This window comes from Mastigoproctus giganteus, chromosome 9 (genome assembly GCF_048544385.1).
Source record: "Mastigoproctus giganteus isolate SK-2022 chromosome 9, ASM4854438v1, whole genome shotgun sequence".
Lineage (NCBI taxonomy): Eukaryota > Metazoa > Arthropoda > Arachnida > Uropygi > Thelyphonidae > Mastigoproctus > Mastigoproctus giganteus.
Window position 1 is genome coordinate 40,401,453 of NC_143583.1, and position 26,775 is coordinate 40,428,227.

The 26,775-nt window shown below is 37.9% G+C and overlaps 1 protein-coding gene across 1 annotated transcript in view; it reads right to left on the reverse strand.

Annotated features, from left to right (window-relative positions):
- Dap160 (dynamin associated protein 160) overlaps positions 1-26,775 on the reverse strand; it is a 531,520-nt gene that overhangs the window by 37,034 nt on the left and 467,711 nt on the right. The window contains exons 23-25 of the mRNA XM_090381606.1: positions 18,221-18,399; positions 4,302-4,625; positions 3,729-3,875 (exon numbers count right to left, since the gene is read on the reverse strand). Of these exons, the coding sequence (XP_090237732.1) occupies positions 3,729-3,875; positions 4,302-4,625; positions 18,221-18,399 (650 nt within the window). The remainder of the gene's footprint in view (positions 1-3,728; positions 3,876-4,301; positions 4,626-18,220; positions 18,400-26,775) is intronic.

A 26,775-nucleotide genomic window follows, 5' to 3' on the forward strand; every position in this document is an offset into this window, starting at 1 on the left:
GTCATCCCATTTTGCATTCTTGTAATGTCAAACAACACGAGGTTGGGAATAGCCATGAGATAAAGATTCCATTGGAGAAGAGACAATCACCAAGTTGTGATCTGAAGTGCCTAAAGTATCTCTCACTTCGACCGTGTACTTAGAAGGGTTGTTTGTGAGAAAAAGATCAAGCATATTGGCTGTATGATTAGGATTGTCCGGTATTCTTGTAGGTAAATGAACAATCTGTGCTAGGTCATTAGTAATTGCAAAAGCCTCAGCATCTCGACCTGCTGGGTCGGTGTGACTAGAAAACGGAAGCCAGCTGGAGTTGTGAACATTAAAATCACCAAGGAAAATTACCTCACTGTTAGGAAAGTTGGACTGGAGAAAGTCAAGTTGCAAAGCACAATGCACAATTATGCATATGCACAATTCGCCTTTGTGTTTACAAGAAATTGCAGTCAAACTTGGGAATCACCCCAACTGAATATAACACAACAGGATGAAAAGAAAATTCTGAAAATTTCTTTATAAATTTTTTATATGAGTAAAGATTTCAGTGAAGGGAAACACATTTCACCACATAATAACATAAAAACCCAGAGAATTTCAGCTATTGGTATTATTAAAAATGCATTTAAATCGAGTTTACTACCCATTCATAATAGATTCCACTAGCAGGAACGCCCAATAAACTGGAAAGTGCAAATTGTTTTTATTGTTTTAGTTTTTATTGTTCTGGTAGTGACCTCCAGAAATGTGCTTTAGTAAAATATGAGTTAGCACAGGGGATAACAATGTGTTTTTGCCTTTACTGCATTGTTTATTCAGTTGCTACACATGCACTGCTTTGTTTATATGTATCAAGCGTGCTTGTCATTTTTATTCTTTTTATACTGTACTGCTTTATTACCTAAAAATGAGTAAAACCTTGAAAAAAGTATGAAAGGAAGCATCCTGGTGAAGATACTACACATTCAGAGAGAAAAAGAAAAGCAGTATCGATAGAGAAAAATATGAAATTATGAAACGCTCTTAGCGAAATGAAAGACCATGTCATGTTGTGCATGCTACAGGCCTAAATGAGGCAACGCTGAGAACAATAAGAAAGAATGCAGGGAAATAAAAGCAACTTTCATAGCAGGAACAACTCAGTGTGTAACAAAATCCATTAGATCATGGAATGTCTGTTATCTGTTAGCATTAGTAGAGACATATGATGCAAGAAAGCAAGCTTATGCAGCATCAGCCAAAAAAAAAAAAAAAAAAAAAACACACACACACTTCCATTTCACACCTCTGTTCATTCGAAATACCTGTCCAGCTGCGCCTTAAATGTATTTAGGCTATCAGCTTCCACAACAAGGGATGGAAGTCTGTTCCACCAACCAACTACCTGCTGGCTAAAGGCAAATTTCCGCACATCTATCCTACATCTGTTTCCTCAATCTGAATTTATGCTCTCTCAGGTGATTATTCTGAACAAGAGGAAGAATCCCATCAGCACTGAGCATGCTCAAACCATTCAAGGCTTTATACACCTCTATCAGATCATCTTGCCAGTGCCTAGTCTCCAGACACTGAAATTTGCAAAACTTAAGCCTTTCTTCATAAGAGCAACCCTTTGATCCATTCACTAATCTTGTTGCCATTCTCTGTACTCGTTCCAGCAGCTCTACATCCTTCTTGAAATGAGGCCTCCATACCTGTATACAGTATACAAGGTGTGGCCTGACCATTGCCTTATACAAGGGAATAATCACCTCCTTATCCCTGCTGGAAAAATTCCTGTATATCATTGACAAGACACCATTAGCTACTCTTGCAGCCTGTCTACACTGCTCAGAAAACTTCATATCTGCCTGCACAATAACCTCCAGGTCCTTTTCATTCTCTACCACTGTCAGTGTAGTACCACAGACTTGATACGTTGCTCTGGGGTTGCTGTTTCCCATATGTAGTACTTTACATTCGTCAAGTTAAACTTCATTTGCCACCTCTCACCCCATCTTCTCAACCTTTCCAGATCCTGTTGCAGCAGCATTATCCTTAACAACCCTACCAACCTTTGTATCGTCTGCAAACTTGGACATTAAGCTTGATATACCATCATCAATATCATTTATAAATACAGAAAACAATAATGGATCCAACACTGAACCCTGAGGGACTCCACTAATAATATTAGACCACAATGAGCAGTGTCCATTGATTACCACTCTGTCTTCTCCCACTCAACCATCCCTTTATCCATAGCAGCAATTTGTCTTCAATGCCATACTGCTCCAATTTATGCAGCAGTCTTCCATGTGCAACAGTAATCAAAAGCCTTTCTAAGATCCAAATATATAATATCAAAGTTATTCCCTGCATCCAGTTCTTTTGTGGCAATCACAGTATTCAATCAAATTGGTCAGGCAAGACTTTCCACTTAACAAAACTATGCTGTGTCCGAGTTATAACTGAAGTCTTGTCTAGATGATCCTGCAGTGCTTCTTTAGCCAGGGCCTCCATTAATTTTCCTGGAACAGAAGTTAAACTGACAGGTCTGTAATTACTTTTGTCAACCTTTGATTCTCCTTTGTGAATTGGGGTCACATTTGCACATTTCCAGTCCATGGGTACCTCCCATAATTAATCTGTTTGTTATCTCATAATTAATCTGTTAACTAATCATAATTTCATAATTAATCTCTTCTATCTGTTTGGATAGAAGATCAAACAAACAGCAAGTTTGCTTACGATAGAAGCCAAAGCATTAGCAATATTCTATTAAGTAATAATCATAATAAAATACTTACGTATTTTATTACAATTATTTATTGTGTTTGGTAATGTTTTAGTTACAAATATGTGTTCGATCTTGGGTGGTCGGCACCTAACCCTATTTTTCCCATAAGGCCTGTTTTTTATATTGCATGATTTTGTATTACACAAGGGTTTCTAGAAACACAATTATATGAGGGCAGACTGTATTACAAAACGGATACACATTAGAGAGAACAATGCTATTATCCTACATTTCCATTTCGTAATGTGACATGCAAATTTTTCAGTTAGTGAATTAAAGAAAACGTGAAGATATCCTTATCACCTGGCAGTGGTTTCAAGTTTGTATCATGTACCCTATTCACAAAATGTTTTAGTTTTGTTAAGGTTTGTGGACACCCTACTAAAAACTCCAATACTTTTTATATCTTGAATCACCATAAAAATTCAAACTCATGCAACTGCCATTAAATTACTAATGCAGAACACAGGTATGTGATGATAATTTGTGTAAATAATAATTTGAAAAAAAAAAAAAAAAAAAAAAAAAAAACCCCAACTAAAGTCATATTACGATATATTTTTAGAGGTCAACAACCTAATGTTATAACAGTAAAAAAGAGAATTTTATCAAAGTTTTAATGGACAATTTCATAGACAGTTTGCATAGTCATACAAATTTAATAAGGAAGGGTTCCCAGGAAGAAGATGACTAAAATATCAGCATTGAGCATGCTCAATGCTGATGGGATTCTTCCTCTTGCTCAGAATAATCACCTGAGAGGGCATAAATTCAAATTGAGGAAAGACAGTTGTAGGATAGATGTGCGGAAGTTTACCTTTAGCCAGCGGGTAGTTAATTGGTGAAAGACTTCCATCTTTTGTTGTGGAAGTTGATAGCCTAAATAAATTTAAGGCTGAAAAAAAGACAGTTAAATTTCCTAACTAAAGGATAAATTTAATCTCAATGAACAAACCTGAATTTCACCTTCCCACCATCCACTAGGAGTCTTTTTCCTAACTTGAATAAGTTGTCCACGTTGTAAATTAAGCTGTTCAGATCCTGATGCCTGATAGGGAGCTAACACTGTCACTATTTCTGGTCTTTTTAAAGTTTTAAATTTCTGGAAAATAAATATCTCATAATTAATAATGTAAATTTTTATTGACAAAATATTTTTTTTAATAAAAACAATAGAAAAATATGCACTAAAATACATAATTACACATTCACCAATTTGCTAATTAAGAACTATGCAAGACTGACACTAAGAACAAGACAAGACAAGATCTGAATATAACTAAAATTCAGAAAATTCAATTAAAGGTTGTCTGAGCATAATTTCACAGCAAAGAAAATTTGGAACTCCTTAAACAGACAATTTTCAGTAAAAAAATAAAATAAATAAATAAAAATGAGGCATTTTAAGCTGTATTATATATATATGTATATAGCTGTATTATCAAATGAAATGCATAACAAATTAAACAAAAAATAATTTTTATAACAATAGAAAAGAGGAAATACTACTTTCAGCAGTAGTACTCACAGATTGCACAGTAGCTGCAGCACTAGTAGTAGTAGTTATATCAGTAGGAGGAGGAGCAGTAGCAGAGGTTAGAGTAGTAGATGTTGCAACAACAGCATCAGAACTTATAGCAGATATGCAGTTTGGAACAGTATCAGTTATATCATTAGGCAGAGGAGCAGCAATAGTAGTAGTCTCAGTGATAGCAGAAGTAGCACTGGTGGCATCAGAAGTGTTAGTAGCAGGAATAGATACAGTGTTAGCTGTAGCAGTAGTAGCAGAAGCAACAGCTGATGAAATTACTACTTCTGACTGAAGAATGCTATCCTCCACATGTGAAACACTCTTTATTTTAATAGAAAAAAAAAGTTGAAGAATTAATAGAAGTTTTCATGGTTATAAAGTTAGTTTATATAAAGTTATAAGAAACCACAAAGATCTCCTGCATACCGCATTCCCTCTATCTGTTATCATACTTATTTTGGACTACAGTTTCACTAAAAATTGTGCATAGGCAACAGCTGATGAAATTACTACTTCTGACTGAAGAATGCTATCCTCCACATGTGAGACACTCTTTATTTTAATAGAAAAAAAAGTTGAAGAATTAATAGAAGTTTTCATTGTTATAAAGTTATAAGAAACCACAAAGATCTCCTGCATACCGCATTCCCTCTATCTGTTATCATACTTATTCTGGACTACAGTTTCACTAAAAATTGTGCATATAGCAAAAAGTACTGAAAAGTATTATATACAAATTGTCAGAGAAAAAAAAAAAAAAATTGGCTACAAAGGCAATGCATGCCCAAATATTATTAGTTAAGAAACAGATATGGCAGTCAGATGCCAATTTATTGAATTAAAATTGGTGAACATACATGACGAATAGATTTTTAGAAAATGAATAAAGAATTTCCTTTAGTTATTCAATACAGAAAACTTAGGGATTTAGAGAGTGTAGAGAAAGAAATACAAACTTTATGGTATTGAGAGAGAGAGCAGGAAAAAAACTGAGGCCATAATATCTGCTGTCAAAAATTTGGCAACAGCCATTGCCTCAACTTATTATTATTTTTTTTGTTGGTTAAATATAGGATACTATGAAGGATAATTCATTTAATTCAGACACCACCACTACTTAGCATTAGTAGAGCCATTTGATGCAAGAAAGCAAGCTTATGCAGCATCAGGCAAAAAAAAAAAAAATAAAATAAAGCAAAATAAATAAATCAAAAATAACCACGTCCATTTCACCCCTCTGGAAATACCTGTCCAGCTGAGCCTTAAACTTATTTAGGCTATCAACTTCCACGACAAGGGATGGAAGTCTGTACCACCTACCAACCACCCGCTGGCTAAAGGCAAATTTCCGCACGTCTATCCTACATCTGTCTTTCCTCAATTTGAATTTATGCCCTCTCAGGTGATTATTCTGAGCAAGAGGAAGAATTCCATCAGCATTGAGCATGCTCAAACCATTCAAGGCTTTGTATACCTCTATCAGATCACCTCGCTAGTGCCTAGTCTACAGACACTGTAATTCGCAAAACTTAAGCCTTTCTTCGTAAGAGCACCCCTTTGTTCCATTCACTAATCTTGTTGCCCTTCTCTTACTCGTTCCAGCAGCTCTACATCCTTCTTGAAATGAGGCCTCCGGGCCTGTATACAGTACTCTAGGTGTGGCCTGACCATTGCCTTATACAAGGGAATAATCACCTCCTTATCCCTGCTAGAAAAATTCCTATATATCATTGACAATACACCATGAGCTACTCTTGCAGCCTGTCTGCACTGTTCAGAGAACGTCATATCTGCCTGCACAACCACCCCCAGGTCCCTTTCATTCTCTACCACCGTCACTGTAGTACCACAGAGTTGATACATTGCTCTGGGGGTTGCTGTTTCCCATGTGTAGTACTTTACATTTGTCAATGTTAAACTTCATTTGCCACCCCTCAGCCCATCTGCTCAACCTTTCCAGATCCTGTTGCAGCAGCATAGTGTCAGTAGTGTCCTTGACAACCCTGCCAACATTTGTATCGTCTGCAAACTTGGACATTAAGCTTGATAAACCATCATCAATGTCATTTATAAATACAGAAAACAATAAAGGACCCAATACTGAATCCTGAGGGACTCCACTAATAACATTAGTCCACGATGAGCAGTGTCCATTGATTACCACTCTCTGTCTTCTCCACCTCAACCACCCTTTATCCATAGCAGCAATTTGCCTCCAATGCCACACTGCTCCAATTTGTGCAGCAGTCTTCCATGTGCAACAGTATCAAAAGCGTTTCTAAGATCCAAGTATATAATATCAAAGTTATTCCCTGCATCCAGTTCTTTTGTGACTGCATCATAGTATTCAATCAAATTGGTCAGGCAAGACTTCTTAACAAAACCATGCTGTGTCCGAGCTATAACTGAAGTCTTGTCTAGATGATCCTTCAGTGCTTCTTTAACCAGTACCTCCATTAATTTTCCAGGAACAGAAGTTAAACTCACAGGTTTTTAATTATTTGTGTCAGCCTTTGATCCTCCCTTGTCAATTGGGGTCACATTTGCACATCTCCAGTCTGTGGGTACCTCCCCTGAGTCCAAGGAAGCTCTCATAATTATGGCTAGGGGTTTGCTTACTTCCTTTGCTACCTCCTTTAATATAGCTGGATAGATCCCATCCACCCCAGGTGCCTTTCTTGTATTTATCTTCAACAATTTCTCCTCCACTTTACTCTCAGTTATTACAAAATTCTCTAGCTTACTGCCAGAGTTGAATACATCTCTGGCATTCCCCTCGCTGAATAACTCCTCATGTGTGAATGTCGATGCAAAATATTCATTTAGTTTGTTAGCTACCTGAGCAGGATCATCAACAGTTGACCCATCGATATCAAGTAGACCAATCTGATTCATCCTCTTCCTTCTAGAGTTTACATAAGTAAAGAACTCTTTGCTGTTTTTCTTCGCGTCCCTTGCCAAGGATTTCTCGTAATCTGCCTTCGCCTGCCTAACCTCCTTTGTAACTTGGTTACAGATAAACTTGTATCTATCATAGGCTTCTGTGTCACGTGTTAATTTGTATGTATCCCATGCATTTTTCTTCTCTGCCATATGCCTCATTAGTTCATCTGACATCCATTTAGGCCTAAACCTTGAACAATATTTCTTAGTTGGTATGTAAAGCCTAGTAGCTTCCAAGATAAGTTCTTTGAATGCTTCCCATTTTGAATTTGCTGTTGGTAACATCATCAGTTGATCCCACTGTATAGAATTTAAATACTGTCTCAGTCCATCGTAGTCACCTTTACGAAAGCAATACCCCTTCCCTTTACCCCTAATAGTAGTTACCTCTTTGAGTAACTCCCACTTCAGAACACTGTGATCACTGCCACCTAGTGGTTCATTTATCTGCAGATTCTTAATGCATGACGAATCACTACTGATAATCAAATCAAGAGTATTACTCCCTCTAGTTGCCTTCCGAACATGCTGATGTAGAAAACAACCATCCAATAAATCCACAAAAGCCTTGCTAGTGTGTGAGTGACCAGCCCCAAAATTCCAGTCAATATCTGGGAAATTAAAATCCCCCATTATAAGACTCTCTGATTTACTGGCCCAATCTATTTCTCTGTACAGTTTCTTATTATACTCATCAGAGTCATTAGGCCTATAGCACACTCCAATCTCAATTTTGATCTCCCAATGCTTATGGCACACCAAACTGACCAGACACTGCACTGTCCAGCGATGTCGACTGGCTTCACCTCCTTGGATTTTATGTGTTTCTTAACTAATAGCATAACCCCTCCTCCCTTTCTATCCTGTCTGTAGACGTTGTACTCCCCAAATTCCAGTTCTGCATTCCTTATGTCTGTGTAACACCACGTCTCTGAAATCCCAACAATATCTGCCTTTGATGTTTTGAGCAATACGTCAAATTCATCAAATTTATTTACTAATTCCTAGCATTGGTGTACGCACAAGTATACGTGCACCTGCTCTTCCTCTTAGCCACCCTAACACAACCCATGTGTTTACTTGTACCCCCATGATTCCCAGCACTCTCTGAAATATCCTGCATCTTATTTTCCAGGCTGCTGCTCATTCCAATAGAAGCAGTGCAAGAATCACTTTCGCCTCTGCCGGTGGCTACTGTTAATCTATTAGTCCTTGTATCCCCCCAATCTAGCAGTTTTCTGACCCACCTAACACTGCCTCGATAGCATCAGCAAACATTCTTGCACCTTTTCTATTTAAGTGTATCCCATCCCTGTAGAAGCAGTCTTTCCTGTTAACAAGTACCTATCAGGCTGAAAAAAATTCTACCCCCTGAGCCTTGCACAATCCTTCCAGGGCCGAATTGATCGACAGGGCTCTCATCATATACTCCCTCCTATCGTGTCTGGGCAGAATTGCAGACACTTTCAAGTTCAACCCTAATTAACAGCTTTTTTTCATCAGTGACCTGTACTTGTTAAGTAATTCCGCCGGTCTCCTACTCTTAATATCATTAGTGCCAACGTGTACAACTATATCACCTTTTGTGCCCTTAAAAGATGATATCCGCTACAACGTCATCAACCTTTGCCCCTGGCAGACATAACCTGGTCCTGTTCCACCAATCCTTTTTACAAAGCATGTTTCCCGTTTCCCTGACAATAGAGTCACCAACAACTACTAGTTTCTTTATGACCAGGGCATTCTGCCTTGGGGGTTGCCTCTGTGTTGCGCGATGACCAAGTGCAAGCTCTGGCATTGGTGTGGGCAGCTGAGAGCTTGATGGGCTCCTCACTTGTAATCCTTCGAGGGCATCCACCCTGTCCTTCAAGGTCTCATATAGGTCCATAACAACGCTGAGTTGTCGCCTGATTTCCTTACACTCCTTGCATCGCACACATACAAAGACATCCCCCATGGCAGTATCATGTCCCATACCTGATTGCTCCGCAAACATCAAGCAAATAGTGCATCTTAAAAGGCTGTGATTCAGAGGGCAACTTCCCCCCCCTCAGTTCTCCCCTGAGCCACAGCATTCCCATTAGCTTGAGCCTTTTGCTTTGCTGCTCTGGTTTGAGTCATGATTTCGATTTACTTTCAATAAAATTTCAATTTCAGTACAAAATTAAATCCTAAACTTGTATCCCAACACAGTTATAACGCTATATTTATGTTTCAGTAACGAGTGTTATCTACGAAATCCCTTTATATAACTTCCGTATCAAGTTATGTATTAATTATTTATTTTTACTAATTATTTATGTTACGTGACCTAAGTGGTTATATGTATAGTTAAAAGTACAATTTAATTGCCAATGAAGTTCAACAAGATTAATAGATTTTACTGATTAATTTCTGTGTAATAATGGCAGCTATTTACGAACGGTAAACACATGGATTTGATACCCTTTCCGATACTATGTAATACCTACAAAATCTCTATCTAAGTTACTTTAAACTTAAGTACCATAAATAGGAATATAAAGCTACTCTAGAAAATAAGTTAATATGTCAATTTAAACTAATAAAGCAGAAAATAAATCAGAAAAAACTTCTCTGTTCCAAGAGCGGCAGAAAGGCACGTCCGCACAGGCAACACTCGTCCTCAGAATCACTTCTCCAAATAAGTTTCTGCTAAATCCCTCTAGAATGCATATCAATGTATGTTTAATACCCTCCTGCAGTTAGATGAACTCATGATCCATTATGCAAAAGCATAAACTGAATGTTATCAGTCACGATTTCTTTTTTGAATGGAAAATATAGACTGAATAACAATGGTATGATGAATATTACCGCATTCAACGAGATATGAAAAGTTGTAACTTAAGTTAAAAAATATTTCATGGAAAGACAAGAATCTGTAGCAGAGGTGTTGCCACATCTTCCCTCTATTCTCCTGACCTTGCCACATGATTTATTTTCATTCTCCAAGGTTGAAGAAAGAGCTGAAGAGAGCATTTTGGTTTGATGAAGAAGCTCAATTTGTCACAATCACAACCTTATGATGTATATTGAAAAATGGCTTGGAGGCTTTCAACAGTTGGTTATAGAGATGGTGCAAGTGCACTCAGTTTCAGGGAGGGTGTATCAACAATTATGACAATTCATAGCTGAAGACAATATAATGGAATAAATAAGGATTAAGGAAGTAAGTACCTTGTAGCATACATTTTTACAGCAATTTATTACTGCTGTAATGCATGCAATGAGAGAGAGAGAGAGAGAGAGAGAGAGCAACAGGAGAGTTTTTATTTGTTCTGCATCTTATCTTCCTCTAAATCACACCTTTCAAGGAATATATTAAAGGGAATATGATCTGCATATTTAAATTTCATTGGATCATTAAAACGAAGTGGTATAAAGACTGCTTAAGAAGTCAATGAGAAAGTTATTAAATGGAGACTTAAATATCATCTTATGTAACACAAACTTTTATATATTTTTACACAATTATAGTTGCCATAAATACTATTTAAGTGAATGCATGTCAAATATCCAAACAAAAAAAATCTTGACTGAGACTACAAAGAGCACTATTACTAAGATGCTGAGCACAGATATTTTTAAAATGCTGAACAAAGTGGGTAGCAGTCAGTGTTTTCTGTATTATGCTATTAGTCATTACAAGGATAGCAAAAGAATACAGTAGTACAAGGTATAGTGATTCACATTGTCCATACCCCCCCCCCCCCCACAGACTGTTAAAGAAATGGGCAGATTTTTACAAGTTCTACTCCAAATACAGAATAAAATGGTCAAATAGGAGATGGGCTGACCAGGTCTCAGCTGATTAAAGCTAAAGTTTATTACAGAAGTATAGAACAAGTACTGAGTACATCTGGGCAATGGTCACCATAGCTAGGTGGTCAAGTGTGAGTGTATAGAGGAGCACATGCATTGAGTAGCTGTGACTAAAGCCCGTGACCACTAAATATGATGATTCTTGGAATTTCTATCTTAACTGTTTTGACCTCATGTGGACATCCTGGAGTATAAACAGAAAATTCATTTATTTATTTTATCTTCAAGATTTTTCTTGGAGAAATTCAGAGCTCCGAAATGAAACAACTGCTCTGGAAGTAGCAAAATCCAATAGTTTTTTTTTTTTTTTTGTATCTGAAAAACATCACTACTGTGAAAAAGGTGGGAAGTAATCATATGGAAGTAATAAAGTTCCTGAAAGAAATGATGTTCAATGGAGGGCAATGTATATCACCAGCAATGGCTCAAATGCCCCAGATTTGAACCTAATAGATTACAAAGTGTGGGAATAGCCAGAGTACAAAGTCTGTAGCATTCAAAAATTACAATCTCAAATGGTCTCCAAGGAAGGCATTAGCCAACTTTACTATGAATATCATGTGATGCCATTGAAAGCTTACACACCCACTTGAAGGCTTGTATAAGAGCACAAGGAAAACGTTAAGTGATCTTTAGATACTGGTGTTATCAATTAAGTATAGCACACAAATAAAACTTTTCACTTGTCACTCTCATGTTATTGTTTAAATAATTTGTCACAGGACTCAGATAATAATCAGTGCAGAATTTCTTACTTTTCCATCAAGTATTTTTTTGGCAAGAAATGAAGTTGATTACAGGATTTGCCCAATAAAACAATGATGGTAAATAACCAAGAGTTTTGCTTCTAGTGTTTATACATTTCTTCAATTGTTCAACAGAAACTCTGCACAGACCATTTCATTATTAAAATTAATAAGTATTAGCATTAAAATGACAATGATGAAAGGAAGCAAAGTTTACGCAATACCTGATATCGAAAAATAACTAAAACTAATAAATAAATGACAATAAAATAAAAATGAGATGAAATATCTCCCAAATTTTATATTTTATCTACTGCTTACAAATATTTATCAAACTTCTTCAAATCTATATAAGCTTACACTCTCTGCCTTTACAAGGCTAGGTGGTAGCTTGTTCCAAGTTAATTATTCTTTGACTAAAGGTAAAATTCCCTACGTCCAATCAACAATCACAGAAAATTGAAGAATTTATGTACCCTTGTTTGCATAATCATAAAAAAGAAAGCATGTCTTCATTGTTAAGCCCGTTTTATTGTCCTTGTTTTAGGCTAATGCTAAATAAGCTTGGGTTCCTTTACTAATTTTGGTTTTTATTAAGACCAAAATTTTAAATTAATATATAGGCTGAAGGACATAAATACATAGGCAATATTTCAACTGAAAAGAACACTTCACTGTTTATAAACAGGTTTCATTAGAAAAACCACATGTATCAATAGCACCCCAGGGGGCTTCTTAAATGGGCATAAGAAGCCCTTGACTTGTAAAAAATACACTAAGCATTAATAAAGGTCAAGAGAAGCAGGAAAGGAAACTAGGCTTTTTCTGCTTCAGGGAGAAGGAAAAAAACAGAAAGTTTTCCATACAAACTTATAGTCCTATTTTATCTGTTCCTGCTTCCAGATGGTACTGATCTAGCTATCCCTTAAATTTCAACAGTCAACCATCTAGGAAGGCAGTTTATTCTAGCAATCAACAACGTGCTGACCAAATGCAAACTTCCCCTCTGGCCCATTCTATTAGTTTTCTCCCCAAAAGTTTATATTTAGGAGTTATGTCCCAATTCAATGTGAAAATTCCAAAGTTCAATCCCCTCACCCACACACAACCTATCTTTGGACCATGCCCAATGAAGAAGTTAATGACAAGAACAAGGTACCTGAGTCTTTCAACTTAATACCTTTCACTATATATAAGTTAAAGAGTTCTGGAGTATTGATAAATACTATACTATTTCAACAATGTCAATATTTTATTTAGTGGGATAGGCAGACCACATTCTTTTTCTTTTCTATATCTAATGAATCTCGAACAAAATTGTGTGTGTGTATATATGATACAATGTGTGGCTATTACATAATGAGACTGTGCATGTGCAACCACTACACACCAAATGCCAGCTGTGAAACAAAGAAAGCAGTTGACCTTGAACTGTTCCCTAGTTGTCTGCCAAGGCGGGGAGGCCAGAAGTTTATTAAACTCTAACAGGGAGCTAAACGATTTTGTAATAATGGAAAGTAAAGTAGAGGAGAAATTGTTGAAGGTGAACATAAAAAAGATACCTGGGGTGGATGGAATCTATCCAGTTATACTGAAGGAGACAGTGAGGGAAGTAAGCAAACCCTTAGCAATAATTATGAGAGCATCCTTAGATTCAGGGGAGGTCCCCATGGACTGGAGATGTGCAAATGTATCCCCAATTCACAAAGGGCACCACAAATAATTATATAGGCACAATATGGCCTTAGCAGCCCTTGTGCCATTAAACAACAAAACAACAACAAATAATTATAGACCTGCAAGATTCACTTCTGTTCCGGGCAAAATAATGGAGTCAGTGGTTAAAGAAGTGATGCAAGATCACCTAAGCAAGACTGCAGTAATAGTTTAGACACAGCATGGATTTGTTAAGGGGAAGTCTTGTCTGACCAATTAGACTGGATACTATGATGTCCACACAAAGGAAATGGACTGTAAAAAATAATTTTGATATCATATACAGGCATACCTCGAATAACGAATAGGATGCGTTCCACGAAATTACTTCGTTAAGCGAAACTTCGTTTTCAGAGGTAAAAATACTATGGCCAGAATAGGGATACGTTCCCACTTAAAGAAAATGAAAAGCTTTTTTTTTCGAACAAAGAAAAGTTTTATTAAATAAACAGTCAACTTACATACAAAGTGAAATCTCATTTTAAAATATGAGTCTAAAGTTGATTGCTCATGCTTTTTTTTCTCTTTCATTTAACAATTGCCTATACGGAATTATTGCATTTAACACTGATCGCTTAACAATAAAACTTCTTCCTAAATCAGGATCATTTTCACTAAAAAAATTTAAAACGTTTTCAATGTCATTTAAGCACCTTTTTAAATCTTTGGTTGTTAACACTTTTTCGGCAGGAACTTCTTTAACTTCGTCTTCATTATCTTTGTCTTCGTTGCTAACAAGATTTTCTAAATCTTCCACTGAAAAACCATCATCTTCTGCATTCAATAAATTTCTAACATCCTCTTCATCGACATTTTCGAAACCTATTGATTGAGCCATCTGGATAACTTCATTTCTAATTTCTTGGATGTTATTTTCTTCTTCTAGTACAACTTCTGGACATATTTTTCGCTAAACTCCATTTAAGCATTTCTTAGTGACTTCTTTCCAATAACTATCAGTTTTCAATTGCGTTTTTAATGGTGTAGTTTTTCCAAAAAGTTTTAACTGTCATTTCCTCTTTATCCTCTAGTTCAGTTAAATTGCTTAATGTTCGACGCAGATAATAAGCTTTAAATGATGCTATTACTCCCTGATCCAATGGCTGAATCAGGGAAGTTGTGTTTGCTGGAAGAAACACAACTTTGACAGGAATGCATGTGTCCAACGTGTGAAGATCAGTAGGATGTCCCGGAGCATTGTCTAACAACAAAAGAGCTTTTTCTTCAAAGTTGTTTTTTTGACAATACCGTTTTACTTCAGGACAAAAGTGGTTAACAAACCAATCAGTAAATAACTCTTGGTAACCCAAGCTTTTCTATTTGCTTTCCATATTACAGGTAAATTCATTTTTATGTTACCTTTTAACGCCCTCGGATTTTCTGAATGGTAAACTAATAACAATTTTAATTTATAATCGCCAGAGGCATTTGATCCAAAGAGTAACGTTAAACGGTCTTTGGCTGCTTTGAACCCAGCAGCTGATTTTTCTTCAATAGAAATAAAGCTTTTTGTTGGTAGCCGTTTCCAGAACAAACCGTTTTCGTCAACACTGAACACCGAATTTGGTGGAAAATTTTCACGTTCAGTTATTTCCTTTAGTTTTTCTGGAAACTTATTTGCAGTTTCTCCTGTTAATTTTACACTATGAATCCTGGACCGTTTTTTAAATTTCTCGAACCAACCACGAGAAGCCCCAAAGGTTTCCGTAATTTCTTCAGTTTGTTTAGATTTCAGGTGATTAAACTGGAATATTTTTTTTTATGTTAAATGGGGCTTGAAATTGCGGACTTCGTTATATCGAAGCTTCGTTATCAGAGGTAACGTTAACCGAGGTATGCCTGTACTTGGATTTCGGGAAAGCTTTTGTTGCACATAAAAGACTGCTGTACAAATTGGAGCAGAATGGCATTAAGGGAAAGTTGCTAGAATGGATAAAGGGATTGTTGAGTGGGACACTGCTCTTTGTGGACTAAATGTTATTAGTGGAGTCCCCCAGGGTTTGGTGCTGGGCCCATTGTTGTTTTGTGTATTTATCAATGATATCGATGGGTATATCAGGCTTAATCTCCAAGTTTGCAGATGACACAAAGATTGGCAGGGTTGTTAATGATAGTAAAGACAGTATGCTACTGTAACAGAGGGGGCACAGTTTCAAATTGAGGAAAGATAGTTGTAGAACAGATGTGTGGAAATTTGCCTTTAGCTAGAGGGTAGTTGATTGGTGGAACAGGCTTCCATCTTTTGTTGTGGAAGGTAATATCCTAAATAAATTTAAGGCTGAGCTGGACAGGCATTTGGAACAAATGGAGGGATGAAGTGGGAGGGTTTTTTTTTGGCTGATGCTGTATATATACGATCCAAGAAAGCTTGCTTTCTTGGATTGTATGCCTCTACTAATGCTAATGGGATCTAGAAAAGTTAGGCAGATGGGCTGAGAAGTGGCAACTGAAGTTTAACATTGACAAATGCAAAGTACTGCATATGGGTAGCAGTAACCCAAGAGAAATGTACCAACTGTGTGGTACTACACTCAGGGAGATGGAGAATGAAAAAAGACCTGGGGGTAATTTCTTAGCTGCAGTCAGCTAAGAAATTCTCTGAGCAGTGCAGACAAGCTTTCAGAGCAGATCATGGAGTTTTGTAAATGATATATAGGAATTTTGCCAGCAAAGACAAGGAGGTGATTATACCTTTGTATAAGTCAATGGTCAGGCCACACCTTGAGTACTGTATACAAGTCTGGAGGCCTCATTTTAGGAAAGATGTAGAGTTGCTAGAACATGTAAAAAGAGAGCAACAAAGGGGTGCTCTTACCAAGAGACGCTTAAGTTCTGTAAATTGCAGCATATGGAGACTAGACACCTGCAAGGTGGTCTGGTTGAGGTGTATAAGGCCTTGAATGGTTTGAGCAGGCTCAATGATGATTAAGAACCTGAGGGGGCATAGATTCAAATTGAAGAAAGACAGTGGTAGAATAGATATACGGAAGTTTGTCTTTAGCCAGTGGGTAGTTGATTACTGTAACAGACTTTCATCTGTTGTTGTGGAAGTTGATAGCTTAAATAAATTTAAGGCTGAGCTAGACAAATGTTTGGAGTGACTGGATGGGCAAAATGGGAAGGGATTTTTTTTTTTTTTTTTTTTTTGGCTGCTGCTGTATAAGTTTGCTTTCTTGCATCATATGCCTCATCTAATGCTAAAGTCATGTTCCAACATGCTCATTCACTTTGCAGTGACACAGGTTTTCATTATCTTGGGTTTTTGTAATTTGCTGGAAAAATGACAGACAAATGAGTTTAACAATGAATCAACCTCAAATTTTTGTTTGTTTGTTATTTGGTTTTTAGGAGCATTAGCAACTAAGGCCATATTGCTCCGGGGATATGCGGTGGTCATTCCCTGATCTTTCCGCATCCTCCATATTTGGTGGTCACGGGCTCGAACCCCGGTCTAATCAAGAAGTGTGTGCTACGCACTGCTGCTCCTGCCCACCTGGCTACGGAGGTGCCCCTCAAATTTTTAACAAAACTAAAGAAAACAGTAGTTGTGATGTCCAACTGAAAGTTATGAGTTCTTATGTGAAGAGCTTGCATGTTTGAATGACAAAAGGTTTTTAGAAGGAAGAGAGAATATGGAAGATGAACTATTAGGCCATCAGGTATCCATGAAAACTGACGAATATGTGGCCCAGGTAAGGACAATGATTAGAAATGACTGCCATTTAAGCATTAGAATGGTTGCATCAAAACTCAATAAGGGCAAAAAAACTGTTAGAAAAATTAACTGAAAATTTAGGCATGAAAAAAGTGTGCACCAAGACAGCACTAAAATTTTGAATGAAGATCAAAGAATGATAAGGCCACAAGTTTGTGATGATGTTTTGAAAAAAAATTGTAAGTTCTAGACTGAGTACTTGTATTTACTTGTGATGAAAGTTGGCTGTTCCAATACGACACAGAAACTAAAAGATATTCACAATGCAATAGAAGATATAAAAAATCCCCCAAGCTGATAAAGAAAGAATGTAAAAATCAAAAATGAAATAACATGCTTCGTTTTCTTCGATATTAAAGGAATTATTATGCTACCAAATCAGACTGTCAATCAAATATAATACACTGATGTTTCGAAAAGGCTTCTGAAAAAAATTAAGACTTGAATTGTGGAAGGATGATTGGTCTAGACACAGCACACAACATTCTCTTGTTTACTAGTTTCTAACCAAACAACAAATCCCTGTGTGTGTGAACATGCATCCTTCTCATCCCCAAACTGAATGAAAAGTGCACTTAATGGAACCCATTTTCAGTCCACTGAAGACACGAACAAATGAAGTGTGAAATGATCTTACAGAAGATGACTTCCTGAAATGTTTCTGTGCTTGCACAGAAACATTTCTGGCACAGTGTGTGCAGCAAGCCCAAGGCAATTATTTTGAAGGGGTTCAAAATATTTAAAAGAATTTAAAAAGAATTTAAAATTTAAAGAAATATTTCATTATATTCACTTTACCAATAGACAAGTCTATTGGTAACCACACTTATTTTAAAAATTGCTAAACAGCTCATCCTATTATGCATAAGCTGAAGTTATCTATGCATAAAATTTAAATATTTCTTTATTTAGCTAATTTACCAAATGTCACACTGATTAAGGCCAAAACACACCTGAATTTCATCTGGTTCCAACTTTCTAACATAATTACTCGGAAATATTCCCATCTTATTAGCTGTTTTACCAGTCCACCAGTCACCTTCTGTTTTTGTAACTAGTACTAGATCACCTTGCTGGAAGCAAAGATCTCCTGGCTCTTCAGATTCATATGTGTAAGATGCAATGTAATACACTGCAAAAACAAGCACATTTTTACAATTCTTACATCCAAAAATAATTATAAATAAAAAACTATAGATTTAAAAGGAACAAAAAAATTTAATAAGGCTGAATAAAATCATTGAAAACCAGAATATAAACCATAAACATTTTATTCTGAAACATTATTACATTCTAAATAATGTTCTAGAAGAAGACTATACTTATTACATAACACCATAAGATGTTGTTTCCCCATTTAGGAAAAATACTTTTTTTGGGATTCATGTGTTTTTTTTTTTAATGACTAGTTAAAGAATGATGCCTAATACACACTGAAAGGACAGAATTTATGAGATAACTGCTTCCTGGGCAATACAACACTGTAACCCCTGTCATCAGTGAACGAACCCACCACTTTGCAGGTATATAGGTACACTGCTTCACGTAGATGGTAATTGAATGTCAGTATCGATAAACATTGTGAATTAACTGACTTTGAAAGAGGGATGATAGTGGGTGCCAGATGCATGGGTCACTACCGCGGACGTGGTACAGAAATTGCACTATTTTCGCTCGACAGTATCAAGAGTATCAGGAATACACCATTTCCGAAATAACATTTCATCGTGAACAGTTCTGTCAGTGGAGAAAGGTGGTGGATGAACATGGCCGTTGATGTCTGTCTCATTGTTTCTGCCAACCAGAGCGTGACAATGGCACAAATAATTGCAGACTTCAATGAGGGAGGTGCCAGAAATGTCTTCACCAAGACCATCAGGCGATCATTAGCTGCAATAAGTTATGGGAGCCGCGGACCCACCAGTCTCATTGCTAATACCACGACACAGGACTCTACACCTGAACTGGTCAAAAGAACATCAGCACTAGACCTTGGATGATTGGAGATGGGTCTCCTGGTCCGATGAGTCCCATTTCCAGTTATTTTGAGCAGATGGGAGGTGCATATCTGGTGGAAATTGCAAAAATCCCGTCATGCACCCGTCACATGTCAACAAGGTCACTGCTCAGTCAGGTGGGTGGTTGGTAATAGTCTGGGGCATGTTCAACAGGGATATGTTGGAACCTCTGGTACGACTAGACATCTCTGAATGGTCCAGGTTACACGTCTACCCATGCAGACCATCTGCATCCCTTCATGGTCATCGGGCACCCAGATGTCAATGGACTCTTCCAGCAATGGCCTTCCCGTTTACCAGACATGAACCCTGTGGAGCATCTTTGAGATGCTGTGGAAAGGTCCGTTTGAGCTTTGGATCCTCCACCTAGGAATGCAACAGAATTATGGACAGCAGTGCAGCAAGCATGGATGGAAATACCTGTGGAATGCTTTCGTGAACTAGTGGATTCAATGCCTTGCTGTGCGACTGCCCTTATCCAGGCGAAAGGTGGGCCTATCCATTACTAGGTAGGTATCTCATGGTTTCTGTCCAACTCAGTGTATAGTAATTTTAGGGTTTGATTAATTTTGAGACCTTAAGGTTCATTATAATTTAATATGCCACTGCTTCTCATGCTTACTATTTCCAGGTTTACAACTATTATAGCTTAACCGAGTGAATTATCTTAAGCTGTATATTAGCCTGTGTTAAAAATCAGTTACTACTTAATTTCACCAAAACTTGTATACAAATAGAAGAAATAACTAATTATGTAGTCATATTCTTATTTATTTATTTACCAAAGAGAACTTTGGTAACAACACATATAAAAGGAAATAAGAAAAATATATTATGAAAAAATTTACACACAGCTAAATAAGAGCTTAGGTATCTAAATAAAGAGAGAAAAAAGAACAGTAATCTTACAAAATGTGTAAAATATGAGCATTACACAAAAAGGGTCAGGGAGAAGGCCGCTGTATATCTTATTTTATAATATGATTTATTTTAGAACTAATATATTTCAGAAAAAAGACTTAAAAGATTGCAACCTCCAAATTTTTAAGCAGACAATAACTAATCTGCAATCATATGAGATAAAAAAAACCCCCAATATTTTTTAAACTTTTCCCACATATGAATTGATCTGATTGGATACTATGTGGTCACAAAGAAACTGGATGCAAAAAAATAATTTTGATATCATATACCTGGATTTTAGGAAAGCTTTTGATACTGTTGCACATGGAAGACTACTGTACAAGTTGGAGAAGTATGGCATTAAGAGCAAATTGCGGCTATGGATAAAGGGATGGCTGAGTGGGAGAAGACAGAGTAGTAATCAATGGACACTGCTCTTCGCAGACTGTTATTAGTGATGTTCCCCAGAGGTTCATGTTGGGCCGATTGTTGTTTTCTGTATTTATCAATGATATTGACGACGATATATCAGGCTTAATGTCCAAGTTTACAAATGATATGAAGGTTGGCAATGTTTCGGGCACTGGAAAGACAAGGCATAGATACTCCATATATTATGATTTTGAAGAAAATATATGAGAGGGCTACTTCCTTTATTAGACTAGACAAAGACAGTAGCAAATTTAAAATCGAGAAAGGAGTTCGACAAGGAGACACAATATCTCCGAAGCTGTTTACTGCTGCCCTTGAGGAAGCTTTCAGAAGATTAGACTGGTCGCAGAAAGGAGTCAATGTGAACGGAGAGTACCTAAACCATTTACGATTTGCAGATGACATTATGGTCATAAGCTACGATCCCAAAGAATTAGAGGAAAATCTCAATCAGTTATGCACAGTTAGTAAGGATTTTGGATTAAAGATGAATATGGCTAAAACAAAAGTAATGATGAACCAGTATGCCACGGAAAGGGAAATAATGATTGAAGGAGCAGTAATTGAAAAGGTGGAGTCATATACTTATCTGGGACAAGTTATTAGCTGTAATAATGATAAATGGCTGCAAGTCAAGAGAAGAATAAATTTTGGATGGATAGCATTCAGGAAATATAGTCACATACTGAAGAGCAATATCCCAGTTTGTCTGAAACGTAAAATAATGAATCAATGTATACTCCCCACCATGACTTATGGAAGTGAAACTTGGGCACTCACCAAAAGAATGGAAGAGAAGCTAAGAACTACACAGCGAAGAATGGAACGAATTATATTGGGAATCAGACTGTTAGATAAGAAGAGAAACACATGGATTAGGCAGCAAACTCAAGTAAAGGACATTCTTATCAAAACTAAAGAACTAAAATGGTCTTGGGCAGGACACATAGCTCGAAGACATGATGACAGATGGACTAAGAAAATAACAGAATGGTACCCAAGAGGAGCTAGAAGAAAACCTGAAAGACAAAGGCGGAGATGGATAGATGAAATTCATGAGTTTTTGAGTAGTAAATGGATGGCCAGTGCTCAAAACAGAAGGAATTGGAAAGTTGCTGGAGAGGCCTTCATCCTGCAGTGGATTGAAAATGGCTGATGATGATGATGATGATGAAGGTTGGTAGGGTTGTTAATGACAGTATGGACAGTACTGCAACAAGATGTAGAAAAGTTGAGCAGATGAGCTGAGAGGTGGCAACTGAAGTTTAACACTGACAAATGCAAAGTACTGCATATGGGTAGCAGTAACCATAGAGCAACATGCCAACTGTGTGGTACTACACTCAGGTTAGTGAAGAATGAAAAAGACCTTGGGGGTAATTCTGCAGTCAGATATGAAGTTTTCTGAGCAGCGCAAAAAAGGCTGAGAGTAGCTCATGGGATCTTGTTAATGATATATAGGAATTTTGCTAGTGGGGATAAGGACGGGATTAACCCCTTGCATAAGGCAATTGTCAGGCCACACTTTGAGTACTGCAAACAGGTCTGGAGGCCACATTTTAGGAAAGATGTAGAACTGCTGGAACAAGTACAAAAAACGGCAACAAGATTAGTGAGTGGAACAAATGGTTGCTGTTACCAACAAAGGGTTAAGTTCTGCAAATTGCAGTCTGGAGACAAGGCACCTGTGAGGTGATCTGATTCAGGTGTATAAGGCTTCAATCAGATCTCATCGTTTGAGCAAGCTCAACGCTGATGGGATTCTTCCTCTTGCTCAGATTCCACACCTGAGGGGGAATATATTCAAATTGAGAAAAGTTTGTTTGTTATTTGGTTTTTAGGAGATTAGAACTAAGACCATATTGATCCGCGGATATTAGCATTAGTAGAGGCATTTGATGCAAGAAAGCAAGCTTATGCAACATCAGCCAAAAAATAAATAAATAAAATAAAATAAATAAATAAAAAATAACCACTTCCACTTCACCCCTCTGTTCGTTCGAAATACCTGTCCAGCTGAGCCTTAAACTTATTTAGGCTATCAACTTCCACGACAAGGGATGGAAGTCTGTTCCACCAACCATCCGCTGGCTAAAGGCAAATTTCCGCACGTCTATCCTACATCTGTCTTTCCTCAATTTGAATTTATGCCCTCTCAGGTGATTATTCTGAGCAAAAGGAAGAATCCCATCAGCATTGAGCATGCTCAAACCATTCAAGGCTTTATACACCTCTATCAGATCACCTCGCTGGTGCCTAGTCTCCAGACACTAATTTGCAAAACTTAAGCCTTTCTTCGTAAGAGCACCCCTTTGTTCCATTCACTAATCTTGTTGCCCTTCTCTGTACTCGTTCCAGCAGCTCTACATCCTTCTTGAAATGAGGCCTTCCAGGCCTGTATACAGTACTCTAGGTGTGGTCTGACCATTGCCTTATACAAGGGAATAATCACCTCCTTATCCCTGCTAGAAAAATTCCTATATATCATTGACAATACACCATGAGCTACTCTTGCAGCCTGTCTGCACTGCTTAGTGAACTTCATATCTGCCTGCACAACCACCCCCAGATCACCTTTCATTCTCTACCACTGTCAGTGTAGTACCACAGAGTTGATGCTCTGGGGTTGCTGTTTCCCCATATGTAGTACTTTACATTTGTCAATGCTAAACTTCATTTGCCACCTCTCAGCCCATCTGCTCAACCTTTCCAGATCCTGTTGCAGCAGCATAGTGTCCTTGACAACCCTGCCAACCTTTGCATTGTCTGCAAACTTGGAAATTAAGCTTGATATATCATCATCAATATCATTTATAAATACAGAAAACAATAATGGACCCAATACTGAACACTGAGGGACTCCACTAATAACATTAGTCCATGAGGAGCAGTGTCCATTGATTACTACTCTGTCTTCTCCCCCTCAACCACCCCTTTATCCATAGCAGCAATTTGCCTCCAAGGCCACACTGCTCCAATTTGTGCAGCAGACTTCCATGTGCAACAGTATCAAAAGCCTTCCTAAGATCCAAATATATAATGTCAAAGTTATTCCCTGCATCCAGTTCTTTTGTGACTGCATCATAGAATCCAATCAAATTTGTCAGGCAACACTTCTTAACAAAACCATGCTCTGTCCGAGCTATAACTGAAGTCTTGTCTAGATGATCCTGCAGTGCTTCTTTTACCAGAGCCTCCATTAATTTTCCGGGAACAGAAGTTAAACTCACAGGTCTATAATTACTTGTGTCAGCCTTTGATCCTCCTTTGTGAATTGGGGTCACATTTGCACATCTCCAGTCCATGGGTACCTCGCCTGAGTCCAAGGAGGCTCTCATAATTATGGCTAAGGGTTTGCTTGCCTCCTTTAATATAACTGGATAGATGCCATCCACCCCAGGTGCCTTTCTTGTGTTTATCTTCAACAATTTCTCCTCAACTTTACTCTCAGTTATTACAAAATTCTCTAGCTTACTGCCAGAGTTGAATACACCTCTGGCATTCCCCTTGCTGAATAACTCCTCATGTGTGAATGTCGATGCAAAATATTCATTTAGTTTGTTAGTTACCTGAGCAGGATCATCAATAGTTGACCCATCGATATCAAGTGGACCAATCTGATTCATCCCCTTCCTTTTAGAGTTTACATAAATAAAGAACTCTTTGCTGTTTTTCTTTGCATCCCTTGCCAAAGATTTCTCCTAATCTGCCTTCGCCTGCCTAACCTCCTTTGTAACTTGGTTACAGATCAAGTTGTATCTATCATAGGCTTCTGTGTCACGTGTTAATTTGTATGTATCCCATGCATTTTTCTTCTCTGCCATATGTCTCATTAGTTCATCTGACATCCATTTAGGCGTAAAATTTGAACAATATTTCTTAGTTGGTATGTAAAGCCTAGTAGTTTCCAAGATAAGTTCTTTGAATGCATCCCATTTTAAATTTGCTGTTGGTAACATCATCAGTTGGTCCAGGTGTATAGAATTCAAATACTGTCTCAGTCCATCGTAGTCGCCTTTACGAAAGCAATAACCCTTCCCTTTACTCCTAATGGTAGTTACCTCTTTGAGTAAATCACACTTCAGCACAATGTGATCACTGCCACCTAGTGGTTCATTTATCTGCAGATTCTTAATGCATGAAGAATCACTACTGATAATCAAATCAAGAGTATTACTCCCTCTAGTTGCCTCCCGAACATGCTGATGTAGAAAACAATCATCCAATAAATCCACAAAAGCCTTGCTAGTGTGTGAGTGACCAGCCCCCAAATTCCAGTCAATATCTGGGAAATTAAAATCCCCCATAAGACTCTCTGATTTACTGGCCCAATCTATTTCCCTGTACAGTTTCTTATTATACCCATCAGAGTCATTAGGCCTATAGCACACTCCTACTCTCAATTTTGATCTCCCAATGCTTATGTCACACCAAACTGACTCGACACTGCACTGTCCAGCCATGTCGACTGGCTTCACTTCCTTGGATTTTATGTATTTCTTAACTAATAGCATAACCCCTCCTCCCTTTCTATGCTGTCTATCCTTTCTGTAGACATTCTACTCCCCAAATTCCAGTTCTGCATTCCTTATTAGCATTAGTAGAGGCATTTGATGCAAGAAAGCAAGCTTATGCAGCATCAGCCAAAAAAAAAAAAAAAAAATCCCACTTCCACTTCACCCCTCTGTTCGTTCAAAATACCTGTCCAGCTGAGCCTTAAACCTATTTAGGCTATCAACCACCACTACAAGGGATGGAAGTCTGTTACACCAACCAACCACCCGCTGGCTAAAGGCAAATTTCCGCACGTCTATATCTGTGTGACACCACGTCTCTGAAATCCCAACAATATCTGCCTTTGATGTTTCGAGCAATACCTCAAATTCATCATATTTATTTACTAAACTCCTAAACTTGCATTGGTGTACACGCAAGTATACATGCACCGGTTCTTTTTCTTAGCTACCCTAACACAACCCATGTGTTTACTTGTACCCCAATGATTCCCAGCAGTCTCTGAAATATAATGCATGTTATTTTCCAGGCTGCTGCTCATTCCAATAGAAGCAGTGCAAGAATCACTTTCACCTCTGCCGGTGGCTACTGTTAATCTATTAGTCCTTGTATCTCCCCGATCTTGCAGTTTTCCGACCCACCTAACACTGCCCCAATAGCATCAGCAAACATTCTTGCACCCTTTCTATTTAAGTGTATCCCATCCCTGTAGAAGCAGTCTCTCCTGTTAACAAGTACAGACCAGGCTGAAAAAAATTCTACCCCTTGAGCCTTGCACAATCTTTCCAGGGCCGAATTGATCGACAGGGCTCTCATCATATACTCCCTCCTATCGTGTCTGGGCAGAATTGCAGACACTTTCAAATTCAACCCCAATTCACGGCTTTTTTTCAACAGTGACCCGTACTTGTTAAGTAATTCCGCCGGTCTCCTACTCTTAATATCATTAATGCCTACGTGTACAACTATATCACCTTTTGTGCCCTTAAAAGATGATATCCTCTCTACAAAATCATCAACCCCTGCCCCTGGCAGACATACCCTGGTCCTGTTCCACCTATCCTTTTTACAAAGGATGTTTCCCGTTTCCCTGACAATAGAGTCACCAACAACTACTAGTTCCTTTGGGACCAGCGTATTCTGCCTTGGGGGCTGCCGCTGTGTTGCGTGATGACCAAGTGCAAGCTTTGCCATTGGTGTGGGCAGCTGAGAGCTTGATGGGTCCCTCACTTTTAATCCTTGGAAGTCATCCACCCCATCCTTCAAGCTCTCATATAGGCCCATAACAACGCCGAGTTGTCGCCTGATTTCCTTACACTCCTTGCATCGCGCACGCGCACAAAGACATCCCCACAAGCAGTATCATGTCCTGTACCCGACTGCTCCACAAACATCAAGCAAGCAGTGCATTTTTAAAGGCTGTGATTCAGAGGGAAACTGCTCCCCTCAGTTCTCCCCTGAGCTACAGCACTCCTATTAGCTTGAGCGTTTTGCTTTGCTGCTCTGGTGTGAGTCATGATTTCGATTTAATTTCAATAAAATTTCAATTTCAGTACAAAATTAAAACCCTAAACTTGTATCTCAACACAGTTATAACGCTATATTTATGTTTCAGTATCGAGTGTTATCTATGAAATCCC